The sequence below is a fragment of the Porites lutea genome, chromosome 2 (genome assembly GCF_958299795.1).
Source record: "Porites lutea chromosome 2, jaPorLute2.1, whole genome shotgun sequence".
NCBI lineage: Eukaryota > Metazoa > Cnidaria > Anthozoa > Scleractinia > Poritidae > Porites > Porites lutea.
Window position 1 is genome coordinate 416,450 of NC_133202.1, and position 22,130 is coordinate 438,579.

The 22,130-nt window shown below is 39.1% G+C and overlaps 2 protein-coding genes across 2 annotated transcripts; both read left to right on the top strand.

The window, feature by feature from the left end:
- Positions 1-266: 266 nt before the first annotated feature.
- Positions 267-5,893, top strand: LOC140927307 (phosphoenolpyruvate carboxykinase [GTP], mitochondrial-like). Its single transcript, XM_073376929.1, has 7 exons — positions 267-417; positions 577-834; positions 2,221-2,405; positions 2,515-2,903; positions 3,514-3,829; positions 4,386-4,868; positions 5,248-5,893. Exons 2-7 carry the CDS (start codon positions 623-625, stop codon positions 5,532-5,534), a joined length of 1,872 nt encoding a protein of 623 aa, XP_073233030.1. The 5' UTR covers positions 267-417; positions 577-622; the 3' UTR covers positions 5,535-5,893.
- A 4,981-nt stretch (positions 5,894-10,874) lies between these two features.
- Positions 10,875-20,586, top strand: LOC140927309 (phosphoenolpyruvate carboxykinase, cytosolic [GTP]-like). Its single transcript, XM_073376931.1, has 7 exons — positions 10,875-11,034; positions 11,185-11,463; positions 11,737-11,921; positions 15,212-15,600; positions 15,782-16,097; positions 16,741-17,205; positions 18,739-20,586. Exons 1-7 carry the CDS (start codon positions 11,009-11,011, stop codon positions 19,020-19,022), a joined length of 1,944 nt encoding a protein of 647 aa, XP_073233032.1. The 5' UTR covers positions 10,875-11,008; the 3' UTR covers positions 19,023-20,586.
- Positions 20,587-22,130: the final 1,544 nt, after the last annotated feature.

Sequence of the window (22,130 nt, forward strand, 5' to 3'; positions counted from 1 at the left end):
TTTGGAATTTATCATCTGTACATGTGAACGTGCACTCTCACAGGTCGTCAAGTGATCCACGCGGCTGTTCCACGCTCTTTCCACGCGTGGAAACTCGGGGTTGCAATGCATCGAGGAATCATTTTATATGAAAATCATATTGACTCTTAAGACATTTCCAATACTTTCCAATAGCATTTCATTTTCAAATTCTCGGAAACAGAAATTTTAATCCAGAATTTCCGCCTGAAAACTTTTCGTGCTGCCGTGCACGGCATCAACTGGTGACTCTTTACACGTGTCTGTCGCGAACCAATCGATTTGCACGCCCTGACTCCGTCACACAGCACCTCTTCCGTAATATACCACGTCTGATTACTTTATAAGCAGCCTCAAAGCTTTGCACGGTACGTTTTTCTTCAGCTTCGTTTGGAAAAGGTATAGTTTTGGTGGTCATATTTTGTTTTCAGCTTTCAAAGCATTTTTTTATTGATTTTTTTCGCCTTTAAAATGGCCTTGTTTTATCAACAATAGTCTCGAATTTTAGGTGACCCATTTTTGTGAACGCTGACTTTTCTTGCAAATGTAATATTTCAGATAATCTCGTTCCAGTAGCCTCAGCGAAGGAAAATAGCTTTGAGAAATGGCTTCCAAACTACCGCCGAATTTCCCTGTTATCTATGGAAACTTTGAAGACTTACCTGTTAAGGTGCAGGATTTTGTGGCAGACAAAATCCACCTCTGCCAGCCCGACAATCTTCACATCTGCGATGGATCCAAAGAAGAAAACGAGGGACTTATCAAAGAGCTAATGGATGCTGGAATTGCGACTCCCCTGCACAAGCACGATAACTGGTAGGCTTATTTGGCTGTTTAGACCAAGGGGGTTCTGGAACGTGAAGTTTTCGAAATTGCGTGACTCTTTGCACGGCCGGTTGAGAAGTGAACCTTATTTTAAAGTCAAAAAACTCCCTCTTGTCTCTGGAAACCACAGGTCATGTACCGGATAATTGTTGAATAAGGTTGGAAAAGTTTTCTAGCACCAGTCAACGCGTCTTGGATACCCTTTTGCAGTCGGGGATAATTTGAAAATTATAATAAAAAAATATATCTCGGCAGTTTTTGTTTGACTATATAACCCCCACGCCTAAAGTCATTTAGTGCCCAAAATATGGACCTTTAAGCAAACTACCCTTGAATTTAGTCTTTCCGCTGGCTTTTATTTATTACCTCATGATATTGCATAAATTTGTATAGGATTGGTATAGGATGGATTCAACTTTGCATTTGATGCTATTTGCAGAAATGTAAACATTTTAGGCATCCTAGTGATGAATAGTTTCGACATACAGATATTTTACAGCAGCAACAATACGCTCTAAGAAAATTATTTTACTAAATTCATTTTAGCTTGAAGATATTTAGCATTACTTTTAAATATCCATCAGTAAGGTTTTTTATTTTTCTTTAGTTTTATGCATGATATTGAATAATACCGATTTATGGCGATAAAAAATTGAACCAATTTGTTAGGGATAATATTGAACCACAAAGTAAGTTTCCTGGCCATTCTTACAAAGTGTGCACTTAATTATCTCAAGTAATTATGCATCAGTCAATTCCAGCTGCACCCATCTCCCCCCCCCCCCCCCCCCACGGCTACTGTGGGGCATTTGCCCACCTTTTCAGTCCCAGGGGTGGGGCATTTGCAAATTTTGTGCTGCCCAGGGGCGGGGCATTTGCCAACCCCAGGGCTATTCCCGAGCTTTTGGCATGCACGCGGTTTCCTGTCAGAATATAACTACACAGAGGATATTGGTGGAAGAAAAGCAGATAAGCTCATCTGTCAAAGACAGGAGGTTGTAAAGGCATGTTCTCAATTTTATGCGCGTATTTCTTCATTACTTATCAAGCCAGAATTACATAGCGAAACTCAGGAGCTACCGCCGTGAATCAACGTTTTTGGGTTAGTGAATAAAATTTCTGTTGCTATTATTAATTTTGAAGAACATCCTTTCATATTTATAACCTATATAACTTTACAGCACTCTATTGATTTTAATGTCACTAGTTTTATATCAATACTAAAGTCCTGGGGGGTGGCTGGGTGCAGTTGGAATTGACTGATGCATTATCAATATGGTACTTTTGTTTATGTTTTACTTTAAATGAACATTTCCTGGCTTGTACTTAATTATATCATTATTAGAACTGTTTTTTACTGTTTTTCCGTTTTTTCAGTTACACTGTTCGTACTGATCCCCGTGATGTGGCACGTGTGGAATCTAAAACATTTATTTGCACAGAAGACAAGCATGAATCAGTTCCACGAGCCAAAGAAGGTGTTGAAGGTCGGTTGGGAAAGTGGATGAGTGTCAGTGATATGAATAAACAACTTGGTGAAAAATATCCAGGCTGCATGAAAGGCAGGTTTTAATTACATCAGTTAGCTTTTATGTAATGAACTATCCACATTCTGATCATAATTTCACATTCTTCAGTTTATCTGATTGCAAATGTGGTTCTGTTTTTCAGGCCGCACCATGTATATGTTGTGTTTCAGTATGGGTCCTGTGGGATCACCTGTCTCTAAGATTGGTATTCAAGTTACTGATTCCCCTTATGTTGTTGTTTGTATGCGTATCATGACGCGTATGGGAAGCAACGTGCTGAAAGTTCTTGGTGACGGTGACTTTGTGAAGTGTCTTCACTCAGTTGGTGTTCCTAAACCTGCTCCCCCCTCTGACTATCCATGGCCTTGCAATCCAGACAAGACTGTCATCACTCACTTTCCACATGACCGTGAAATCAAGTCATTTGGCAGTGGTTATGGAGGAAACTCTCTTCTGGGAAAGAAGTGTTTTGCTCTCAGGATAGCAAGCACCCTTGCTCGTGATGAAGGATGGCTTGCAGAACATATGCTGGTATGTTAATTTCTTTTGGGGGTCCAGACAATCTGCGAGCCAGCAAGCCATAGAAAAGAATAGAGTTTTATGAAATTGTAAATACATGAAAAATGTTTCCTGAAAGTTCCCTATGGGTATGTGAGGTTTTGCTGTGGGAATATTTGCAGAATTAAGCAGTATTGGTTGATTTTGATTGATTAGGGTTAAGCACTCATTTCACTGACTGGGGTTAAGCACTGACTTGCTTTATGGATTAGGATTAAAAGCTGTTTAGTGTTAAACACTTTTGGATTAGGGTTAAGCGCTTTTTAGGGTTAAAAGCTCATTTCCAACAGTTAGCTTTTGGTTATTGTTTTCACTTTACTGCTTTTTGATTTTTTTTGTATTCTTCTTTTGCATGTCTCGCATGGCTTGCTGGTTCACACTGTATCCTAACTGTTTTGTGTAGGTGTAATGCTTAAATGCAGAGATACATAATTATTAAAGACACGATTCATCAACCTGTAAATTTATGAATCACCCTTAGCAGGCCACTACTTTCTATATAGTTAATGATATGTGTTGTTGTCAAACTATTCTTGGCTCCTAAATGAGTGTTCCTTTGATAAATTTTTCTGCTCCTTTTAAGATCATGGGCCTTACAAGTCCAACAGGGGAGAAGAAATATATCACAGGTGCCTTCCCCAGTGCTTGTGGAAAGACAAATCTAGCCATGATAACACCCACCATCCCTGGCTGGAAAGTTGAGTGTGTTGGAGATGACATTGCTTGGATGTGGTTTGATGAAGAAGGTCAACTACGAGCTATCAATCCCGAAAGTGGATTCTTTGGAGTTGCACCAGGTTCCTCATACCTAACAAATCCAATTGCCATGAAGACTTTCCAGAAGGACACTGTATTTACTAATACAGCTGAAACCAGTGACGGTGACTTCTGGTGGGAAGGTAATAATATAAAAAGTAAACTCTGTTGTATAATGAAGGGGAGGGGGAAGTGCTATTGTCAAGTGGAATTCCAGAAATATCCACAACCTTCTCTTGCGTTCCCATTTTGAGACATCGATGTTTACTTTCAAGGGTAAAATATCCCTGAATAGGGTGATTTTAGACAGGAGAACCCTAAGGGATGGGTTGGGTTGACTCAATAAGTCATTCTTTTGGAATGAAACACCAGGTTGCAATAAAATTGCCGTCCAATAGCCTGGGCTATTGGAATGACCTATCTGCTAACATGTTGTAATTATTAGATGTCCGATGGGGAAGCAAAATTTGCAGAGGTAAAGTAAATGTTATTGAAAAGGGGGCTTTGTAAGCTTGAGTACTCTTCACTAGTAAACTTAAGCAATAGCTTGCCTGAAGGGCAAGTGAATTTTTTAATTTTCATCTCACCCTGAGCACACCACACTTGGTACATTCATTAGGTAAAAAAAGGTTGCTTTACAGGGTAGTTGGTTACGTCCCATCTGTGTACAGATCTTATTATTTTTCTGTTTTTTCTCAGGACTGGACCTACCAACAGATGTGACTATAACTAGCTGGTTAGGAGAGAAGAATTGGAAACCACACACTGGCCCTGAAACTGGCCCCAAAACTAAAGCAGCACACCCCAACTCTAGGTTTTGTGCCCCAAGTGATCACTGTCCAATTATGGACAAGGACTGGGAAAATCCTAAAGGAGTTCCCATAAGTGCCATTCTTTTTGGTGGTCGACGCCCTCAAGGTGTGCCCTTGGTCTTCCAGTCATTCAACTGGCAGCATGGTGTATTTATTGCATCATCAATGTCATCTGAAGCTACATCTGCTGCCGAACACAAAGGCAAAGTAGTGATGAGAGATCCTTTTGCAATGAGGCCATTCTTTGGCTACAACTTTGGCAAATACCTGGAGCACTGGTTAGGCATGGAGAAAAAAGGACGCAACATGCCAAAAATTTTTCATGTGAATTGGTTTCGCACAGGAGAAGATGGCCATTTCCTGTGGCCAGGTGAGCTATTGCTAAAAGTTATACAGAAATAATGTAGTAGACCTTATTCTAAATGTTGATAACTTTAGTATCCTTTCATGTTATGCTAAGTAGCCAACGTTATTCCCAGGTTCTCTCACCTACCCGTCCCTAAGTAGCCTCTTTGCCACAGTCACATTTGCAAAATTCAATAGTGGACTTCTCTGATAGGAACATCAATAATCTACGTCTTTCTTTTAATCTTGAAACGATGTGTTCAAATTTCCCTTCCCCAATGGAAGAGAAACCAATCCATCCCCTTATATTGCCCAACGTATTCCCCTACCCTGGGGCCCTGGGGCAAGCCGAGATACTCATCAGACGTGCCCACCAATCAGCAGAATATTTCGTTTGTTGATAGGATTTGGTGAGAATTGCCGTGTCCTTGAGTGGGTCTTGAAGCGTTGTAACGATGAAGACGTGGCTGACCCGACTCCTATTGGCTACGTCCCTAAACCAGGCACCATCAACACTGACGGCCTTGATAAGCCTGTAGACATGGAGAAACTTTTTGCCATCCCAAAAGATTATTGGCTGGAAGAATGTGAATCCCTTCGAAAGTACTATGAGGAACAAGTTGGTGAAGACTTGCCGAAAGAGATCACAGATGAACTGAACGCCCTTGTAGCACGTCTTAACGCTGCTTAGGGTCATGTCTACTAGCCTTCAGCTTGTTCAGTAGTTTGTCATGAACATGAAAGTAGTTAAAAAGATATATGCGGACAAATCAAAGAGAAAGGTCATTGGCAAACATGTCCCATTTTTAAGAGTGTTTGTAAATGTGTTTTGATCGGTTTACGTAACAATTTCTTTTTTGTCACCCGTTACAAAGAATTACCAATTACAAGAACAGCCACAACAATAACTGAAGTAAACTCTGTTGCATTTTTCCTCGAGTTCTTGTTTAGTGGTTCTCTGATAAAAAATTGAGATTTCTGTTCTTTGTAGACGTGTTCTTATATTATGTGCTTGGTTTTGTTTTATTAAAAAATAAAGTTAACTTGTAACCTTTGTTTCTTGAGTATGATAGTTCACAAACCCCGTAACTGACTCGGCTGTAAAGTAAGAAGTCTGTCCAAGGTGCTATCGCCGCGCATTAGAGGCCGCTGAAAGTAAATTTAACACAACTTAACAACGCAACACAATTTAACAACGCCGGAGCATTAATTGAGCGCGAATCCTTATTCCACAAATTCAAAAGTTTGAAATGCATAGATGCATGCAGTCTTCATAATGGACTCTTTCGGGAGGTTGAAGACGTGTCAGCCGATATCAGCTCGTCCTCACTTTCAGCGCTTTTAACAGAGGCTAATTTTTCGCAGTTGCATTGACTACTTTTCGCACGCCAGTGCATATTGCAAAAAAGTGGCCTTTGCTCGCACAGGCCCTTACCACTAGGGTAACTTCGAAAGTGTTATTCTAAAAACCGCTATCCAGAAAATAAACAAACTCGAGAATACATGCAGTCGATAATGCAGTCCATTTTTGGAAGGGCCACCTTTAGGTGGGCTCGGCCCAAGGCCTTCTTAACCCTAAATCCCGTGCTCTTGAGCAAAACATGTATGCTCGCACTAGCTCGCAGGGCCCGTAGTTTCCTATTTTGTAGGGGTCTGCACAGATGAGATGAAAATTAACGAGACAAGGACCGTTTATACGTGCGAATACATGTCGGGTCCCCACAATATTTTTAATCCTTAACGAACCGAATTTTCTTTAGTTTGCCCTAACCCTGAAAGCATCAGGTAAGTCTTTTGTTTTTTATTATGACTGTTGGTTAGAAAATGCCGGGAGTATTATTTTGTACCAGTAGTGTGTAATAGGGAAAAAGTATGGGGAGTTTTAGAAACTTGAAATTGTCCTCAGTTTTTCTCTTCAAATTGGTTGCGTAGATCAGTTATTGCCAAAATGAGACGATAAAAAATGACTTTTCTCTGTTGTTCGTAAGAGTGGCAGTAGTCATGACACTATTGAAAGGGCATGTTTGTGGTGCTTGTTCCTCCATGGCTTCTTCTTTAAGCTGAGATACGAAACTGATAAACAACACGACCACAAATTTAAAAACTGGAAAAACGGACACAATTCCCGTTTTAGTCAGTGGAGCCGGGTTAGAATTTTGCGCGTAACTTATGACCGCCAAACAAACTTAATGACAGGATGAAAAAGAGAGACGAAAGAAACGGTGGGAATGACTTCGGAGTTTTTTTTTCTGTCACAAACCTTTGAATCATGAAGACTCGGGCACGTGAGACGGACGAGCGATCGAGCAAGCGCATGCACACAAGCCCCGAGCATGTTGTACCGTTTTGTTATTTGTTTTCTCTCTGGTTGTACTTTATTTATGGTTAATTTCAAACTCATATTATTTTTATTCTTTTTTCATTTTTACTATCCTTATATTCCTTCAGTCATGGATTTGGTACAGTTTCTGTCAAAGTTTTTGTTCAGTGTTTAGCTTCTCTATTTCACGTGACACTTGTATATCTATCTGTTTGGGCCACTATCAAACATTTTCGACAAAATCGAACAAAATCATGGAGCGCGCCTTATGTCGCCTTTGACCGTTACTGTGAAGCCGATGTCACTTCAGACTTCAGAGCGACATTTTTCTTTCCTCTTTTTCTTGGTTGTCAAAGAATGCGTGTGACTTGATTCGACTTAAGGAATCGCAGAAAAAGAGTAGCTTAGTCTGTCAAGAATTCTCTTAGTGCATGGAACAATACAAAAAAGTTTGTTTACAAAGCCTGATAAAGAAGCAAGGCTGATTGTACAGCTATGAGAATGTCTATTGTTGGGGCGATTGTGATATCCCTAAATTTACTAATACTATTTAAAGTTCTCCTCAGCGAGATCACGCAAAAGGTGAACTAAGTACTAAAAAGAAAAAATGAACTAAAAGAAAAAAACAGTATAAAACAAAAGCAACCAGCCCTGATCACCAAGAAACTCGTAAATTTTGGATGGAAGATTAATGATATGCTCACTTATCAGGAATCAGTCTGAAAATTGACTACTTTATAAGGACTAAACAGAATGAAGACTAAACAGAATGTTGCTTTTTTTCCATTTACCAATTCTCGGTTCCTTACTCATGTTTCACAAACTCACGCGCCTTTTTTGGATTCAAACCGTGGACGGAAGTCCAGTAAACTACATCATCGTAAATCACTTACCGTAGTGTTCTAGGATCCTTTTTCCAAGTTTAAACAAAGCTGGAATTGGCACCGCAATCGGGCTTTTACGTCTTGACTGCTTACTTGAGGATGAGTTTACAAATTGCATGCTTTGTAGTAAAAACAATTATACTTTATTCAAATACATATATGCATATGAACATGATACATGATACAAATCAGGCACCCAGGCCTATCCCTATACTGAACCTTAAAAATATTTAAACATTTAAAAAGACGCGCGTAAAAATCATTAGTGCAGGTACACTGAAATGGTATAAACCTTCATCCATCTTTTTAAGCCTTTTTTTAAAATTTGTTAACGTTAATTTCGTCGGTGAAAAGATGGTTTGGCAAACTGTTCCAGTCTTTGACGATTCTCAGAAAGAAGGAGTACTTAAAGGAGTTAACTTTGGCTAATTTAGTTTGTGTTTTGTATGGATGGTTGGCTCTAGTGTTTTTACTTCTACAAAACTCGAAAAAGTCATTAAAGTCTAGGCCATTTAGACTAAACACTGTCTTGTACCATTCCACCACAGATAGGTATTCTCTTCGATGCTGAAGTGTGTTCCAGTTTAGCAATATACATCGTTCTTTATATGACATCTCGCGTGGTTTTTGACTGCGAGCGATTCTCGATGCTCTTCGTTTTACTTTTTCGATTGCCATCTTGTCTTTAACTAAATAGAGCGACGCGACCATACCAGGCATGCGTATTCTAGGAGTGGTCTAACCAAGGACTTGCGGAGCATAGAGAAAATTTCCCCGTTCTTGCTACCAACTGTACGCTTTAGTAGGCCCACCACTTTCTTTGCTTTATTTACAATTACATCCACGTGACTCGACCAGGATACGTCTCTTGACACATGAACACTCCCCCGGGGGGGTACTCCCTTATATAAGCCATATGGGTATGTGCCGCCCCATCGGGTAGGGTTTTTGTGCCGTTTTGGTCTGAAAACGGTTATACACTTTTCCCATTTTGGTCTGAAATAGGGTGTGGTTTTCGAGGGAACTACAGGAGGAGTGTATGAAGGTATTTATCGTTTCAATTCCAAATGAATAAGAAAGAAAGAGAAATATGCGAATTCGAAATGGATTTGAAGAATTTGTTTGTTTGCGCTCCAATCTCTGAGTTATGATAACATAATTTCCGCCAAAGGCCAGGTCTGAAAACGGGTATAGATTTTAGACTGTCTGGGGGCCCGTTTCTCGAAAGTCCCGGTAACTTTTCGGGCCCGAAATCAAATATTCAAATCGAAATATAAAGAATAAGAGCGCGGGTACTGGCTAGGAAACTACTCCATTTTGTTTCACTAACTGATAGTTTTATCATGCTAGATGCAAAACTATTGAAACCTCGATCTTTAATGTAAACGGAGACAGCTTACCGGGCCCGTTAATTATCGGGACCTTCTAGAAACGGGACCCTGGTCTCAAAACGGGTGCGGAAAATAACACTTTTTGGTCTGAAATCGGGTCAGGATTTGGAGAACAGGGCGGCACACCCCACCAAGAATTCCCAGGGGTACCCCCACCCTGTATTCGATAGGTAATGAGGATGTTTACTTTTGTCTTGCTTTTACGTAATTCTCATCACTTCGCATTCAGTCTGAGGATTAAATTTAACTTGCCAGCTTCTTGTCCAGTTTCCCGGACAATCCAGATCCGACTGTAGTGCTAATGTATCCTCAGCATTATTCATTTCACGATAAATCTTTGTATCGTGTAGCGAACATTTTAATAGGAGAAGTAACAACATTTTGTATCTCGTCTACGTAGACTAAGAACAAAATTAACCCCCTTTCGATTTTTATTAGAATTTTATGTGTAAAGTCAACTCTCTCTTCAGTATCGGATCAGACCTCTATATGACGTCGAACGCCTGGCGGTTGGTCCCTGCCGTTTTCCAGTCATTTTACTGTAACTCGTCTCTCTGTAAGCCGGACACCTCACTATAAAGACGGGCAATCAGGGACGGTCCCTAAGGTGTCTGTCTTAGAAAGAGTTGCTTTTATATTGTGTGTGTGTGTTTGGGTCACGTGTTATTGTTATGGGCTAAAAATTATTAACATTTAAATAAAGTTGACCACTACAACTGGTACCCAAACTGTTATCGTGTGGCTCAGCTGACATACTACTCACGTTTATATGAACTCCAGTCTCGACCTAGCTTGCCCGTGAATGACATCAAGAAAAAATCGCAGTAGGATAAAAAGGAAGTCTACTCGGTGTGAGGTTGACAAAAATCGAAATTGGATCCTGGGCTTACCTAACCCCTCACTAAATGAGAGCCAGCAGATTGAAAAAGCCAAATGCTTTAAAATCAAGGGACCCAGTTGAGTTTTATTTTTCCCTCTATCATGACAATGTTCTTCGTAGCTCGCTCCCCCTGGCCTTACGTCCAGCTCGCTCAGCACTCTCACATGGTCTGATAATGACAACATCTTATTATTTCATATCCTTACTCAAGCTTAAGATATTGATAACGCATCTAGAAACCCAGGAGGCCATTTGGTAATTGGCTTTTTTTTTTAGAAATAATGATACAATGATAATTAAGGTAATGGCTCTATTATTCATGAAGGGGGAAGATTGACTATGTTGTTTGTTGACATTTCTTGCTCGCTACAAGCAGGTATGTATTTGAGGATGTTTCAATGATTCTAAGTCTAATAAAGTCCAACTAAAATTTTGATGGAATTGTGAATAAAGTAAAAGGAGCTCGCGTGACGTACTGGGCTTACGCATAGGGAACTTGCGCAATGATGAAAACCAATCAAAAAGCTTCTTCTATTGACGCCGGTTCCCTCCGACCTTTGGACTAACTCGTCTGGGAGGCATTTTAACTGGCTTTTCGCGGCGACGTTTCCTAGGAAAATTACCGCGTACACGTTTACAATAACCACCCACCGTATCTTGTATATATTTATTTCTGAAGTACTAACTACGATGTCATTTACATCAGTTATCTCGCGGTAAGATGAAGACCATTCTCTCGTGTTCTACTAATGTAAAAATTATCGTAGTCGAATGTTTGTTTGTGAGGTCATGTAATGTCATAACGTCTTTCTACGTTCTTATCATAAAGATAATGAATTTTCTTGTTTTTCCATTTTATTCACAAGATTTTCATCGTTAGCCGTTGCGCCTTCCTCTTGTTTTACGCTACGTCATTGCCTAGTTCTACGGAGAATGGCTTCACAACTTCCAGCCGGTTGTACTGTCGTGCGAGGACAGTTCGAATCTTTACCCGCCAAAGTGCAAGAATACATTGCTGACAAAGCCGAACTGTGCAAGCCGGACAATATTTATATTTGTGATGGATCGAAAGAAGAGAACGAAACACTTGTCAACGAGCTGATCGAGTCTGGTGTAGTTCTGAAACTTCACAAGTATGACAACTGGTAAGCTTGTAATAGATTGCGTTATTTTCATGGCAATGTTCCGCATGTAGTTAGTCTATCACTATTTTTTATTTTATCAAAAAAAGAAAAAGTTGCACTGTCAGTAATCTTGTGTTGATTTTACTTACACTGATTCACACCTTAAGTATCCAAGATGTCCCACAGAAATACTAAAACAAAGTTTCCTTCTGTTTTATCTTTTGACTAAAGCCAAAGTATTTTCACTTCTAATCGTACTCAGTTTTTTGATCGAAAACTCGTCTCATCCCGCAGCATTTTGGCTCGAACTGATCCTCGCGATGTGGCGCGTGTCGAGTCTAAAACATACATCTGCACTGAAGACAAGCGAGAGTCAGTACCACAGGTCAAAGACGGAGTTAAAGGACAGTTGGGCAATTGGATGAGTATAGCGGCTATGAAGAAAGAGTTGGATAAAAGATTTCCTGCGTGTATGAAAGGTATGTGCGATGATTGTGATGCTCCAGTGATTCGGATGTGAAGTCATATTGTAAAATCATCGCATTTAAGTCTTCATATCACAATTTTGCTCTGTGCTACATGGTTTCATTTGTATCAGGCTGTTTTCGAACGACTTTTCCGTTTGCCAATTCAGAAAAATCCAAACTTCATAGTCGTGCTGTCATGATGATGGTTTGCTTGTCTTCTGTTTTGTGATTGGTTTAAGTTAGGAGGTGTGTCAAGGGGCACGCCACGTAAACAGAATATTGTTAAGTGCTTGTAATGATCAAAGGTCGTTTTGAGTCTTCTTGCATTTAAAATATGTTGAAAATAGTGTTCCTTGTCTCATGAAGGTTCTCCTAATGTCTTACTTGTAGAAACAGATTTTTAGTAATGATAAAAAAAAATGTGAGATCTTGGTGAATTTGTTTTTAATTTGGTTTCTGCTGAGTAGAGTTCAACATTTTTGTCAAATGCTGTGTCATGTTAATTTCTGATGCACTTCCTGAAATTAATATCATATCACGTTGAATCGTTAGTTATATTTGACATGTTGTATTTCAAAGAGCCGATTGAAAACACTTAAAATGTTTGTTTGTTTTTTTGTGTCATATTTCTTTGTCATATTCCTTTACATTCTCAGTGGTTGCTCCCTTGTTATTGTACAGGGAAACCCTGTCTTACCCCACCCTTTTTCCTGGTTTCTCTTATAGATCCACAAGTAGCACATATACTGTAGCTAGGATAATCAGCATAAATTTCTTGTAAAGTGTGTTCATTACTTGCAGTTGCTTTATTTTGACTTTAAAAATACTAAGGGCTTGAAGTGCCTGGCTGCCTGTCTGTTATTAAGCAGTATTAGCTGTACATATTATGTTTGCCTTCCTTCTTCAATCTGTAAGGGAGGAGGGATGGTGCATTAGCAAGAGCACTCCCCTCCAACTAATATACCATGGGTTTGAGTCCCAACATTGACATCATACTTATGCGAGATTAGTTTTGAGAGGTTTCTCTCAAGGGAGCATAGTTTTCCACGATAAAGTGTCCAAAATTCCAATGGAAAGTGTCTCCAATCAGTTGGAGACAATTAGACTTGCCACAAGTTGACTGCATAAGCGCTGAAGGCACAAGGGATGCTTGCAAAGCGAGCGACGTAAGTTGCGAGGCGACTTATTCCGTCTGCAAAAGATTAAATTTAATTTCGATAATGTTGGTGCGAAAAAATGGTTCGTGGTGTAAGTTTGACAGCCTGCTGAAATAAACAGTTCTCATATGACTGGCTGTTGACTGACTAGAGATTACCTGACGTAAAACAAAACTGTTTCCGCTTTCCACTTTCTTAACTCAGTCCTGGGGTCAATCTTCAACCAAAATTGAAGGAAGCAACTTGCATCTTGTGTGTAAAGTCTTTGAAATTCGAATTTTCACTGAAGTCTTCTTATGGATAGCCTGAGATCGTGCCCTCTCCCTATAATCCCTTTATGTCTCTCACGGGAAGAGGGCATGATACATTTCTTTGTCGGATCACATGTAAAAAAGCCAGAATCTGGACTTTTTTCTGATTGGATAGGAATCAATACGGATGATTTGCGCTGTTCCGAATGGCCAAAATGCCACCATCCCTTAGTTGTTGTTGATTTCAGTCTGCATTTTTGCTTGCGTAATGAGCAGTGAATACACACGCGAGTTCGTTATGAAATTTCTGCCGGCTCAGTTTTCTTGAATTTGAAGAATGCCTAAATAGAAGTTTCATCCATTGAAATATTTTCCATCTCATCGTATACTAAAACAGTTGCAGTCAAAACTTCAGCGATCATTTGAATGCATTTTGATACCGGCTACAAGTTACAGAAGCGACAAACAGGTTCAGTTTTCAAATAATCAATTCATGAATGGAATCTTGACCTGGTTTGACTGTAATTCCTCCTTCAGAAATCATGCTGCGAATTATTCTGAGCGATCTTTGCTTTCACAACATCTTTCGGTTCGTGAAATATGGTGCTTCAGCCTATTTTTTTTTCACTGCTTTCGGCACAGAATGAAGTCAACGAGTTTTAACCAGTAAATTCTTTATTATTTGTAGCTGTTAAATAAAGGTACGGCAGCTCCAGCTAGCAGTATTTCATCACAAAAACAACACATTAATTTTTTTTTTTTAAGGAAGCCCCATCTGAACATAGACATATTTAAAAATTTTCTTTTCCCTAAAATTGATTTCAAAAGAGACATTATTCGCGCCAAAAATTGATTCCCGTATGGTAAATGCTTATTGGCTAATAACATGACAGGTCAAGCAGACGTTAGATTATGTAAATTAGGGGGCGGTTGACTGCTTGTTAAATAAATGTATCAGGCGTTATTTTTTTTCCCTCTCGAGCCAAAGAAGCAAAAAAAAAAACAACCGCCTGATCTCAGGTTATCTTATTGTCCACTCTAAGCCATCAGCCCCCATGAACGTAGATTTAATAAAGAAAACTGTTCGACTGAAATTATTTGTGAAAACTGTGCCAGAAGCAATGAAAACGTAGTGGAAAAGGTCCTTTGAATAAAGGAACAATATTTAATACCTCGTTCAAAGAGAAGCTGGCAGTGGACGTTTCTGCTGTTGTATGCAATATGTTTTCAAACGCAAGATGTAAAATGTCAGTCTTTTTTCCCGGATTTGGCGATACAACCATCAAGAAATTCAAAGAAATCTTGACCACTAACACACCCTTCTACCACTATTCTTTGATTCTCTCTAATTTATTTGAAGCCTTGTTTGAAGCTAAGTTTCCTTAGACCTGCTGGCGTAAAATCGCTTTGTGAACGTTCATTTCTTATGCTTCCTTCACTTCAAAGCCAAGCGAGTGCCAAGCCAAGGAATCGCCTGGATCAAGTTTGCCAAGAACTAATGTCACAGGATCACACTGCTGACCAGAAAACTGGTCAGTCAAAAATAGCATGCTGCCGGCACGAAAAGTCAGTTCCCGACTGACCACCTAACCAGCAGAAACCGGAAACGGCTTTGAGAAGTCTAGGAGACAATATAATATTATCATTAGCAGGCCTCACTTTTATCAATTTTTGGAAGTCAAGTGTTGTGCACTAAATAAATCTTTGTTGTTGTTTGTTTGTTCATCCACATTATTGTTGCCGTAGCATAGATGCAGTCAGTTATAAAGCACAATTCAAATCTAGGGGTCATATGTCTTGTGTTTCACTTGCATACTGCATCACAGTTTTATTTGAAAGTAACCCCTTATCTCACTTAGTCTGACTGACTGCAGTCTTTGTTCATCCTTTTCAGGTCGCACTATGTATGTAATGGCATTCAGTATGGGACCTGTTGGATCACCAGTTTCTAAGATTGGCATTCAACTAACTGACTCTTCCTATGTTGTGTGTTCTATGCGTATTATGACACGGATGGGTGCTGATGTGATGAAGGTTCTTGGTGATGGTGACTTTGTGAAGTGTCTTCATTCAGTTGGTGTACCTAAACCTGAACCACCTTCCCAGTACAAATGGCCTTGTAATCCAGACAAAACTATTATCTCACACTTTCCCCATGACCGTGAGATCAAGTCATTCGGGAGTGGTTATGGAGGAAACTCTCTTCTGGGAAAGAAGTGCTTTGCTCTCAGGATTGCAAGCACCATAGGTCGTGATGAAGGATGGCTTGCTGAGCACATGTTGGTATGATAAAGATTAATTTAAACAAATCTGAATTCCTTGATTATGTTGTTCTGATAACTTTCATGTTTATAGTGTACATCAAAATGATATAGTTTGTAATTAAGGGGAAGTTTGAGACCGTCATCTGCTGGGTTCTTCCTTACTTGTTAGTACAGCTTATGGCAACTTTTTCTTCATTTAGATATTAGCTCTTACAAGTCCCAAAGGAGAGAAGAAATATATTGCTGCTGCATTCCCCAGTGCTTGTGGTAAAACTAATTTAGCCATGATGACACCGACGTTACCTGGCTGGAAAGTTGAGTGTGTTGGAGATGACATTGCTTGGATGTGGTTTGATGAAGAAGGTCAGCTGCGAGCTATCAATCCTGAATTTGGATTCTTTGGAGTTGCACCAGGGACATCAGACAAGACAAACCCAGTTGCCATGAAAAGTGTCACTAGTGGAACCATCTTTACAAATGTGGCTCTAACAAGTGATGGCGGCTTTTGGTGGGAAGGTAACAAGAAAAGTGCAGTGTACAAGCATACAGTAGTTTTCATGTTACCTTCAATATGCTTCTTAAAAACCTTCAATGATTGAAAATACATTAAGTAGCTAGTAGCTAAAACTATTGTTACTTTCTGCCTCCCATGGAACAAAATTAAACATTTTGGTGAAAGTTAGGTCTGTAAAGCCATACTCTGTGAAGGACAGCAGGAACATTATCATGAATTTCCAGAGAGGACGTTTTCTGGAATTGTACCCCACAATCTTGGTTTGTTGTGCTCTTATTCTTATTTGTCAACTGATGTTGGTACACTCAGTGACCATTGCTTACATGTAGTTTACTCCAAAGAATTTTGGGCTAATGTGGGATAATACCCAACAGGGTTCTCATTAAGTGCCGGCAACCAGCTAAAAAATCAGTTTCTTTGAATATTGAGCCATCTACGTTTTGGGGATAAAGGGTAGTCTGTACATATCAGGTGAGAGAGTGAAAGTGTGAAATTGTCTTCAGTACTCAGCTGTCTAATTGCGTACTTTAACATCCTATGTAGCTGTTTACTCTAAAATTTAATGACAACCCTGACCCAAAGTTCTGTTTATCAGAGTACCTGCTAGCAAGGCTAAGATGTGAATTGTTGTTGTTTGTTGTACAGGTTTACCTGTACCAGAAAATGTTAGTATCACAAGCTGGTTAGGAGAGAAAGACTGGAAGCCTGGCAACACCAAGGGGGCACATCCAAACTCCAGGTTTTGTGCTCCAATCAGCAATTGCCCAGCCATGGACAAGGATTGGGAGAATCCTAAAGGTGTTCCTATCAGTGCAATTCTCTTTGGTGGCCGACGCCCTATGGGAGTTCCTCTGGTTTATGAAGCATTCAACTGGCAGCATGGTGTGTTTATTGCGTCTGCCATGTCATCTGAAGCTACAGCTGCTGCTGAGCATACGGCAAAAACAGTAATGAGAGATCCTTTTGCAATGAGGCCCTTCTTTGGATACAACTTTGGCAAATACATGGAGCACTGGCTGAGCATGCCAAAGACCAAAGGCCGAAGAATGCCAAAGATTTTCCATGTAAATTGGTTCCGTCTTGATGAAAATAGAAAGTTCTTGTGGCCAGGTTAGTACCTAAACAAACCAGTCTCATAATTATTGTACTGAACAGTTAGAGAGTAGTTTATCATGGTCTGATCATCAAGCTCTTAAATGTTAGCTTCTTGACCAAATTAATAATAGTCATCCTTTTTTGTCTGAGATTTTAAACTGAAAGCATTTTATGGTTCTGGTGAAGGTAGGTCAAGATTAACACCTTTTACAAGAATCAAAGTGATATAATTTCACCAATATTATTACATTACCCAGGGCTTGACGTTGCGACCCGTGGGGTCGCCAATGTGACCAGCTTCTACTCAGTGGCGACTAAATTTTCACGCCTGGTCGCCAATCTGGCCCCCAAGATAGATGACTTTCTTCTTTGGGAAAACGTACACTAACGATAATTTGTTATCCTTCACAAAACCAACAGATAGCTAACAGTTTTGCTAATGTTCCAATGTTTTGCCCAAATGCTCTAATGGGTTGTCAAAACGTTTTAATGATTTCTTCCAACACTCTAACAGATTGTTCTTATAATCTAACAGTTGGTCCGTCTAATGTGTGACTTTTACTTGAAAGAGGATTGTGAAAATCACAAGTGATGAATTCGATGGAAGTCTTATAGACTTTTGGGCAGATTGATCGCAATTCTCAACAGGTCGTCCAGTGTTTCTCCGGGAATGACTTTTAGCGGATTGATTTCAAACAATCTCTTAATGTCGAACATGTATCTCGATTGTGGACTTGATGGCAGATTAATCTGATATAAGCTTAAGCTAATTGAGAACGAACGGCTCTTATTTCTTGAGCTTCTTGTAAACAACTTTATTGAATTTCTGTTGAGCTTTACGACCCCAAGAAAAGCTCTGCCGTATTTTATTGACTTCTGATGAAGTACCGTTGAACTCATGCTGTTTGTCTCACAGACTTCTTGTGAAATCAACTTCTTGGCCCGATGCATTAGCGACGTTTCCTCTTTCCGGAGACTTTTGATCATGTGCTACGCAACCGCGGAATAGATCAAGTTTCACCGATGTTCATTTCTGATCATGCAAATGCATGGGATGCAAAACAAACTTTGCAGATTTTGTTCTTTAATAACCCAAATAAGTTTTCTTGTGATTTCTAAAGTTTGCTTATGTAAATGTGTATTCCATTGCTTGAATACTTGTTTGAGTAGATTTACACTTGAGTGCGGGTTCATTTTCACGAACACCAGCTAGTAATCGAGCCTCTAGCAAAAACTGTTCGAAGGAAAGTTCAAAGGAAGTCTAAAGAATTCTTTATCTGGCAAGGCTAAGTAAAAGTTGTTAAGTTTATTGTATTCTGTTACCGGTAGTTCTTAAAATAATATAATTTTTGGCGACTAGAATACTTGTTCTGGCGACCAAAAATGAAAACTTGGGGGCCAGCTGGCCCCGAGATTTTTTTCTGAAAGTCGAGCACTGTTACCTGAATATTTCAGTCTTATATGTATCTATAAACTTGATGTAATTCTTTTTTTATGCAAAGTGCTGACAACCTTATCTTAAACTCCATTGTTGCTTTTATTTTGAAGGATTTGGAGAGAACAGCCGTGTTTTGGAATGGGTTACTAGACGTTGTAATGGAGAGGATATTGTTGATGTTAGTCCCATTGGATTCATCCCAAAGAGTGGTACGATAAACACAGAGGGCCTGGGAGACATAAACATGGAAGAGTTGTTTAGCATCCCTAAAGACTACTGGCTGGAGGAGTGTCAGTCTGTCCGTCAATACTACGATGAACAGCTAGGAGAAGATTTACCACAAGCTATTTTAGATGAATTAAATGCCCTTGAATCAAGGCTAAATGCACTTTAAAAGGCTCTCTTGATAGTAATAGAAAATAATGAGCATTGTGCTGTTGAAAAATCTAAATTATATTCATTTTTTTATTTACTGTACATCCAGCAACCATGAAAATCCTGGTGAAGACTGAGTTAATATTGACAGGAAAAAGAACAAGGAATACGTGAAAAAAAGTGAAATTCCTTGCTGGCTGTGCAATGGTCTGGATTATTTACAATTGTTTGATCCTTGCGGAGGGAGGGTCAAAAAGTGCCTAGTTTAGTATGTCTGAAATTCCTTGTGTAGTCAAACAAAGAGCATGGTTCATGACTCACAGATGCTAAAATCACCAAGCTGCTGTGAAGAAGACTTAAAAACCATTATGCAGGATTTTTAAATGCTTGGAGCTCTGTTACAGCGTACCCTACATGTAAAGCAAATTATCTTGAAAATGCAGCAGTGTTTTTAACAGGTTAGGTGTCAGTTTTTGTAGCTTGTCATTTCATGCACAGACTCTACTTTTGTGCTAGTGAGCACTTAAAGGTAATGCAATCCTCCGTAATCCCAAAAATCTTATTATTTTTGCTAGTTCTAAGATAATATTGTAATATTTCATAATTAAATATGATAGTACTAGGTGCAAATTAGGCATAATTGAATGATGATTTCGCAAGTTAATTATCACAGACCTTTAGTTAGCACTTCTTCAATGTATTTTGAAAAACACTGATATTATGTAAATCAGAACAAAACAAAAAGAATACACACTGTAGTTCCTTTCATGGACAGAGGACTTTTTGAATGGCCCAAGCTGTTTTGAGATAGGTGATCATAATAGAAACATAAAATGTATGGAACAACCGCAGAAGGTACTGTGGGAAGTTTTAAGCTCATGGTTCCCTTCGGCATTTGTGGGAGATCTGAGAAAATGGCACAAGACAGCATGTAGATATGTTTGCAAGTGTTCAAAGAAAGCAACAAAAGTAGATTTGACAGCTACAGTGTCAAAATTGAAGCAATACTGTATGCTGGTGTCATCTTAGCTAAGTGACTTCATTTCTTAATTTCTAATTCTGATATTTCAGTGAAAAGTTGTTTCCCAAGTGTTAACAAAAATTATCATTAGTAATTAGTATTGCATGTGAACTCTATTCAGACTGAAGTAGACAGTATTTCTAGCTAATATTATTATATACAACAAGTTGACTTTGATATAATTAATGAAAAGTTTTCTTTGCTGTTGTAGCGGTTGTTCTAATTTCACCTCTCCCAAAAATTAACTTCATCTCTGTAGAAACTAGGCACCACCACAAAGATGTTTGTATTTATTTGACATAAATTATTAAAATTAATTGATTATGTCCCAAATTACCTTTCAGGATAGTAGTGTGAATTCTTCTGCTTTTTTGACAACCCCTCTCTAAACAACCTTGTATATCTTTTTTGTGTCATCAATAATATTATTTTATTGTTAAGCATTTGGTAGAGTGGTGCACAGGGTAACAATTTTTTAGGTTGCTGGTAAAATTCATCTCTACAATAAGAACTGGTAAAGGAAGATTTACTTGTCAATAAAAATATTCTCTTTGCTTCAAAATATGAGTAGTGTCGGTTGTTACAGCCCTGTCTGGATCTGTGGCCGGTTCACCGTAGATCCATCCTTTCCTACTGTAGCATTGTATTTCCCAGTTTTGCCCACCTGACAACCTAGTCTATTTTCATATGCACAGAGTTTTAAAGAGAAAAAGAAACGAACTGACAAAAGTTTGGTGGTCATCAAGGCTAACAATGAACAGTTTAGGGATATACCAGTGCAACTCTTAACAAAAAAAGAAAAATATACTCCAATAGAGTATGACGTCTACCCTTACACAAGATGTTGAGCATCCTCTCATTTTCATATGAGAGTTCCCCCTAGAAAAAAACTAATGCCTACTGGTAGTTGAAATTATGTCACATTTCACATGTGCCAAATTTAATGCTTATGAGAAAAACCTATTGTTCTCACTCATTGCATCAGATTTTCCTCTTTGAACTTGGTCTTAGTATTTTTAGGTGAAAAAAGAACTTTAAACTTAAACAACTTTGAATAATGAATCATTCCTATGCAAAGAGTGCCATTTCTGAACAAGAAAATGGAAAAGAAACTAATAATAATAAAAATAATTTGCCTACAATGCAAGCATATTTTATATGTGGCAAAAGCTGCTTGTTTATGTTGCTTGCACTGCCATCTTTGATTATAACAGAGGAAGATTGGGGAGGAATAGCTACCCTTGGGGTAGGTGTTGCTAGGTGAAAAGAAAGAGGCAGAAGAGGAGAAAGGTTCTCTCTCTCTCTCTCTCCTTCCTTTCTGCCTTTGACTCAGCCCAACTCCTTGGCAATCCTAGACTTTCCTTGAATAATTTCACATGGCAGCTGATTACATGAGCAGAACTTTTATGCATCCAAGGAAAGTGCATTCAATGCAGGCTAGCGAAAAATTAACAGAAGTAACCAAATCACCACTCACTACTTCAAAACAAGAATGCTCTTGACAGCAGTAGTTAGTCTCGCTTGCTGGAGATTAGATAAGACATGAGGTGGTGATTAATAATATTCTACACGAAACAGGATTTACTTGCCAAAGGTTTTTCACTTCCTACTTTATCAACGGTAGAGTATTCTTCAGGATATTTACTCTTCATGTGTTATTCAACGATTTGTTTCTATGGTCGCAGAGCTTGCCAGAGATCAAAAACGTGCAATGAACATGGTGCCTCATCTCAATCATCGCCAAAACTAAGCCGCATGCTCATCACAAGACCCATTTGTATACAATGAAAGTTTACAACACTCACCATTGAAGTGTTGCTAATTAAGATTCTTCTGTTTTTTTCAACCACTGAAAAAAGTGGTCACCTGTTCCAAAGTAATCAACATGTTCAGGCGATAGAATTCGTGGACCGTCCCGTTCCGGAAAAGCTCTAAATTGCATTAATCTTGACAAAACATGCGTGGTTTCAGTCATGTAACGATTCTTATCCCAGTTTCCATGGTCTCCGCTAGTACACTGACTTCCTTTTTGTGTCCTAAATATTAAGAAGAAAAATGGCTTGAAGATTATGACTCTCAGTGCTAGGCAACCTCGAGTAGTAACGT